Source organism: Solanum dulcamara, chromosome 8, assembly GCF_947179165.1.
Source record: "Solanum dulcamara chromosome 8, daSolDulc1.2, whole genome shotgun sequence".
Taxonomy (NCBI): Eukaryota; Viridiplantae; Streptophyta; class Magnoliopsida; order Solanales; family Solanaceae; genus Solanum; species Solanum dulcamara.
In genome coordinates, this window is record NC_077244.1 from 60,812,451 (window position 1) to 60,818,983 (window position 6,533).

The window sequence follows — 6,533 nt, forward strand, 5'->3', positions numbered from 1 at the left end:
ATTGAGGTAGTCTTTTTCTAAATACATTTCATTTTTACTAACTACTACTTTGTCTGAAATCAGAACACACTTGAATCCATTTTTGATTAGAAGACCGACTAAAACTAAGTTCTTTCTCATTTCTTGAACATGACAAACTTTGTTCAGGAATAATCTACCATATTCTTCAACCTTAGCCTTCAAGAATTTCCCATATTGATAGTCTCATCAAGTGCAACAGGGGAATAAGTAGTGAAGGCTTCTCAAACCGCACAAACGTGTGACGTTGCTCTTGAATCAAACCACCATTCTTTGAGATTCCCTACTAGGTTGCATTCGATCAGCATTGCACACAAGTTTTCAACATCTCTATTTGTATCAACCATGTTGGCTTGACCTTTCTTCTTTTCATTCTTGGGTGCATGACAATCAACAGACTTATGTCCAGCCTTGCCACAGTTGTAGCAATTTCCCTTAAACTTCGTCTTAGTTGAAAGATTTTTCAGTCCAGAAGCTTTTTTCTCTTCTTCGAATTTGTTGGAGCAGTTTCAACAATATTGGCTCCCATAATTGTCGATTTACCATTTGTCTTCTTTTCTGCGGATCTATTGTCCTCTTCAATTCTAAGACGAACAATAAGATATTCTAGAGTCATCTCCTTTCATTGTGTTTCAAATAGTTCTTGAAGTCCCTCAATTGTTAAGGCAACTTTTCAATGAAGGCTACTACTTAAAAAGTTTCATTGATGACCATCCCTTCAATAATAATAAAATTATTATTAATAATACAATTAATAATTTTAAGAAAAATAATGACATGGGTCATACCTTCAGCGAGGAGATCGTGTACAATAACTTGCAATTCCTCCACTTGAGACATTACTGTGTCTTACTGTCTACCATTTTGAACTCTAGAAATTTGGCTGCCACAAATTTCTTAAGTCTTACATCCTCTGTCTTATATTTCTTTTCTAACGTATCCCACAACTCTTTTGAAATTTTACTCACGCTGTAGACATTATATAGACAGTCCTCCAAACTACTCAGAATATAATTCCTACATAAGAAGTCAGAATGCTTCGATGCTTCTGTTATCGGATAGAGCTCACTATCTGGAGTTTCGTCTGATAGGATTGGAACCTCTTTAGTGACGAACCTTTGAAGGCTCAAAGTTGTTAGATAGAAAAGCAGCTTTTGTTGCTACCTTTTGAAATCAACACCACAATTTTTTTCTAGATTTTCTGCAGCAGTCAGAGCAGGCACATGTGTTGGTCGACTAGATGAAGCCATTGTATTTGCTCCAGAAACATATTCATTGGTATCTCCCATTCTGTTTGATAAAACAAAAATCGTATTTAAACAACAAAATGACCAAATAGAAATTTTTGTTCAAGTCGATGAAGTTTTATATTCTTCGAACCGAGAGAAATAAAAACTTAATTAACTTGATGAAGATTTTATTTTTTCGAACCAAATTAATCAGTTGAGTAGAAAATCTTTTGATTTTAGTCTTCAGCCCTCAAACAGGATATAAGATGAACCAGAAATGTATAACTTGTTTCTAGTTTAACAATGAAGTTTTAATATTCTTCTAATCGTTAATCGAATGAATCTTGAATACTGATAAATTTTTTATATTCTTCGAATTAGTATAAGATTCACACAGAGTAGAAAACCCAAAAGGTTTTAATCTTCAGAAACCTCAGATACAGTATCCGAGTCCACAAAATTCACTGTGAGTCCTTAAGAAATTTAATCCCCTCACTGTACTCAAGATAATGGATTAAGGATAAAATAAATAGAACATTAAAGAAGTAGAGGTACCTCAAACTTCTTCAATTTCAGCGAACTCAGAAAGCAGCAACGTAATCACACAAAAATACAACTTTGTTTGTAAGAAAATATATGCAGAAGATGGAGAGATTTTCGATGTCGAAAACTGAGAGGAGGTCTCTCTTTTTATAACCAACAATGAGTTAGAATATGTCTGTTCAATACAATCTCATCTGTTTAGAATATGCATAGTGTCTTTTGGGAAATAAATGTCTTTTCTGAAGGAACAGGTCCTTTTCGAAATATTTCTGCGAAATTTAAATAAATCTCATTTTAGTTAATTCGGTTATTTAGTTAATTCCGCGAATTTAATTAATTCAAATTAATATGTGAATTAATTAATTAATAATCAATAATTCTGAATTAATATTCAGAAAAAGGAAATAAAATAATGAGATTAATAAATAAATTTTGTCTAAAAAATTATCAATCAAATCATTTGCCAAAGCCAAAGCCGTAGCCGAGCAACAACGGCATGAGTGGGCACCCTCTACTTAACCCTTATGAGTTAAAAGGAAATCTTTCCTAATATAAGACAAGATTTTTCCTTTCTGCTGCCAATAAGGGAGAAATGATTTTTCATTTTCTCTTCACTTGGTTTCCACATTTCCCAATTTTTATTTTTCCATTCACACTTCACTTAAACCCTACAATGAACTCATGCAGACCACAGACTTCTATCAAGAGACGATTTTCTAGATTCTGCCCTATACTGCTTCTGAAAAGTGATAATCAGAAAACTTCTATTATAAGCTGAATTTCCCTGCCTAGGGTATGGAAATGAAAATAAGTCTGATTTATATTTATAATGGTTGCTCAATATATTCACATGAGTAGAATACATATAACATGTGGTGAAACTGGGACAATCATGCTATCAACACCTGTTTTCGCGTTTTGATGTCTCCAACCTTTCAACTTTTGTGGCTTGGTGGATGTCATTATCCTCATATCACGTATTGCTCTCGATAACATAAAATTAAACTTCACCATTACGTACTATGTTCATATCTTTCCTTAATTTTCTTCTTTGACAGTACACTTCTGATTAGGTGGGTTGTAGTGCTTTCCAAGGGAATTCCCTGATTGCAATGCCAACTCTTCTTTTATTGCCTTGGAGGAAGCTGCTTATGATGAAAATTCTGAGCTCTGTTCTCCGCACACAAGGACTTGGAAAGTTCCTGCTCATCTCCATGGGACAGTGTCCGCGTTACTCTAGAAGGACTCAGTAGTGCAGGTCATGGTCGGATACAACATGAACAACTTTCTCCAAATTAACGATATGATAGAAAACTTTAAAATGGATCAGAGTTTTTCTGCACGCCTACTGAGAAGGTTCTAATTTCGAAGGAGCAGTTGTTTGTGCACCTCAAATCGATGATGTAATGTTGTGCACAACCAGGTGACTATTATTATCATTATCCAATTTGCATTCAGTTATTGCTAGTCCTATCTATTTACTAATGGAGATCCTATCCAGCATTTCAAGAATTTTATCTGCAACAATTGCTTCTTCATTACAATATGCATGACTAAGCCTACTGCTAAATGATGATGTTTTTATAACAAATATCTTTGGCGGATTAGTCTTGACCCTTATATGTGATGACTCGTGGACTCCATCCTGATAATATGCGCTAAATTAAAGCCTTTTGAATCACTTCAACCGTTGCGCCATCTATAGTTGGGAGCCTATTTCTGAGATAGTATTCAGATCATTTCAACAAGTACTAAACATGTTCCCAGTTTGACCATTACATTATCCAAACTTGGACAATGATTAGTAACTCACCAATTTACAGTACAACTAAACATCATTGTGATCTCGAGACATCAAGAAGCGTAAAGAAGCTAACCTAACTTACCAATTGTAACCACAACCAAAGTTCTAAATCATATCCCATAACTTAGACAAGAAAATCAGAATCTTGGAGCTCAACAGGCAGTGTAACATGCCCATCTCTAATAGCTATCAAGTCGCTCGAATTTCCTTCCAGATAAGCTTCCAAAAATGCAACCAAAACCCCTCCAACAAATCTCCTCATGGGCTCTCTAGATTTCCCTTTCTTGCACAAACAATAAGTAGCCTTGCCTCGAATCCCTTTCGTTTCATCATCTAACATATCATTATGTCCATAATCCTTTGCCACAAAGTAACAAGCTGGCTTGCAACATTCATTGTAGAAATCGCGATGATTCACCCCTTTAGGAGCACAAGCAGGGAAGAGAGGATTCTTTTTAACTTCTCCCAAACCCGAGCCAATTACCATCACTGGCATATCAAGATTATTGAAGGAATGTGGAATGTATGTGAGAACTGATGGTGGAGTTTGCTTTCCTTGGTTCATTCCATCAACAGGATCAACACCGATCAACGCTGAAATTTTCAGGTCAGTAGAAATATTAGGAAGTTTGCCAAGAGCTAGCGAGAATGCAACTTTTCCTCCACGGCTGTGGCCTGCTAGTCCAAGTTTCTTCAAGTTTGGCTCAACTTCAGGTGGAAGGTAATGCTGCAATCCTTCAGCTAACCAGTTTGTGATTTCAGCGGTGGATTTGATATCCTCAGTTGCATCTGCTCCTTCTACTAAATATAACTAGTACAAGCCAAATGAAATGTTACATGAGAATCACAAATGAAAATGGATTCAAGTTAATATAAAGATCTTTTTACACTGTGATACAAGGTTAGTTACCATTGTTACCAATTACTAATACTTATCATAGAGATTTGCGGATAATTAACTTATAACAGTATTGTCTATGCATAAACTTAAACTCAAAGATATCAAATAAATTGTTCACCAGCAAAACAGTGACTAATTTCCCAATCCAAAAGTTGCTGCTGACAGTTGTAAATAACATGTAAGTAGTAATTAGAGCTACATATTGCCTAAAGTGCTTATTTAATTTTAGGTTTGTAAAGATCAAATTTCACAATCAATTTCACTATGAACATTAAAACTAGGAAAGCGAAAAAAGAGAGAGAGGAATTGAAGAAACCTGAGGAGCTATAACAATGAAGCCATGAGAAGAGATATGTTGGATAAGCTGAGAATAGAAAGAATTGTAAAGAAGATAGCCATGAAGAAATATCAATACTGGGAAGTTTCCTGCTTCTGATGGAGTGCCAATCAACATAGCCTTTGGAGGAGAGTTTTGCTTGGTACAACATGTTTGTGCCTCAACTTTCACCAACTTAGTCTTATAATTTCCAATATCAAAAACAGTTGAACAAGTAACAGAACAAGTGCCAGTTATCACCATTATTTCTGTGTCTCTCTGTTTATTTTTTACTCTGTACTATGTTGTTTTACATATATATTTTTTTCCATACTTTTTTCTTTAAGATAAAGGTCAGTTTTGTGGTCCTCATAGATCCACCTTAGTGTGTCTTTTTAGTGCTGGATGACTTAGGGACTTTGGCAATGGGAAAGCAAGAAATTAACTAGAATCTGTTAGATATTTATGGCATTTTTGTCCTTGTGAAATGGTCACCATTTTCTTGGACCTTCTTTTGTTTTCTTTTTTTAATCAAGTACTCATATTGAAGTCCGGTTAAATTGGATTTACATTGCGTAGGGTACACTTGGGGGAAGGCGCTTCATATCAAGGATTTTTTCATACCTAAGGCTCAAATCTGACATCTCTAATTAAAGAAGAAACAATTTCATCCACTGCATCATATCTTTTGATGATTTTTTCTTCGTCTTTCTCCATTAGAATGAGTAATTCTTAAATGAGGCAAGAACTAGTACGCTAGTAAAATTTACTCATGAGGAAATCCCATGTTATATATATTCGGGGAGAGGGCAAGTATACCCTCTGAACTATTTAAAATGAGTCACTTTTACCCTTGCCGTTACACTTTTTTGGCTCAAATATGCCTTACAACAGGCAAACAGTTCTTTCTAACAGATTCAAATTAGTATACAGGGCCACAAAATAACTTTTAGCTCTAATAAATATGTACATTAATAAAGAGTGTTAAAGTCTTTACATTCAATAATAGTTAATTGTAATTGAATTCAATGTTGCTATATGCTTCAGGGACATTTACAAAGAGTGCTACAAGTTAATTGTTACTAGTAATTGCCTCTAAACAAACATATTTAACAACAATTAAGCTATTATCGTTAATTAATTACCGCTAAAGATCATTTTTAGTACAATGATAACCCCTTCTAATTAAGTGATCTTATAAGATTGGTCGGACTGACTGGTTGGGAAGACTGATTTAAGGAGAAAAGAATTGCTATATAGGGTGTGTTTGGTAGGAAGGAAAATTTTCTTATGTTTGGTTGGCTTAAAAGTTTTAGAAAATGTTTTTCAAATTAACTTATTTTCCTCAAATTCAAGGAAAATGACTTCCCTTAAAAGTAAGAAAAACATTTTCCAAAATTATTTTGAACCTCATACCTCAACTTTCCATTCTAACTTAAGTATCGGATATTGATTTACAATACTAATCCTAGATCCGACTCATGATTCTCAATTCAAGATCCAACTCTCAATCTCGATTCGAGACCCAACTCTCGAGTTTCGAATTGAGTCGGGGTTGGATCTCGATTTAGGATTAGAGGTCGAATTTTGGATCGAGTATCGGGGTCGGGTCTTGGGTCGGAGTCTCGAGTCGAGAGCCAAGAGTCGAAAGTTAAGTGTTGATGTCGGGTCTCGGGTCGAAGTCGAGTCTTGAGTCGGGTGTCAGGATTAGGGTCGGGGTTG

General features: G+C 35.1%; 1 protein-coding gene across 1 annotated transcript; it reads right to left on the reverse strand.

Annotated features, from left to right (window-relative positions):
- Nucleotides 1-3,529: 3,529 nt before the first annotated feature.
- LOC129901192 (chlorophyllase-2-like) lies at nt 3,530-5,136 on the reverse strand. Its single transcript, XM_055976313.1, has 2 exons — nt 4,812-5,136; nt 3,530-4,405 (listed from the first exon to the last, which is right to left on the reverse strand). The coding sequence occupies exons 1-2, from the start codon at nt 5,073-5,075 to the stop codon at nt 3,719-3,721; spliced, it is 951 nt and encodes a 316-aa protein (XP_055832288.1). The 5' UTR covers nt 5,076-5,136; the 3' UTR covers nt 3,530-3,718.
- Nucleotides 5,137-6,533: the final 1,397 nt, after the last annotated feature.

What these genes read in the sequence shown, in the direction of transcription:
- LOC129901192 (XM_055976313.1), bottom strand. Translation starts at nt 5,075, where the DNA reads ATGGTGATAACTGGCACTTGTTCTGTTACTTGTTCAACTGTTTTTGAT. An exon ending in TCATTGTTATAGCTCCTCAG is followed by an intron (nt 4,406 to 4,811) that starts GTTTCTTCAATT and finishes GGCTTGTACTAG; the next exon opens with TTATATTTAGTAGAAGGAGC.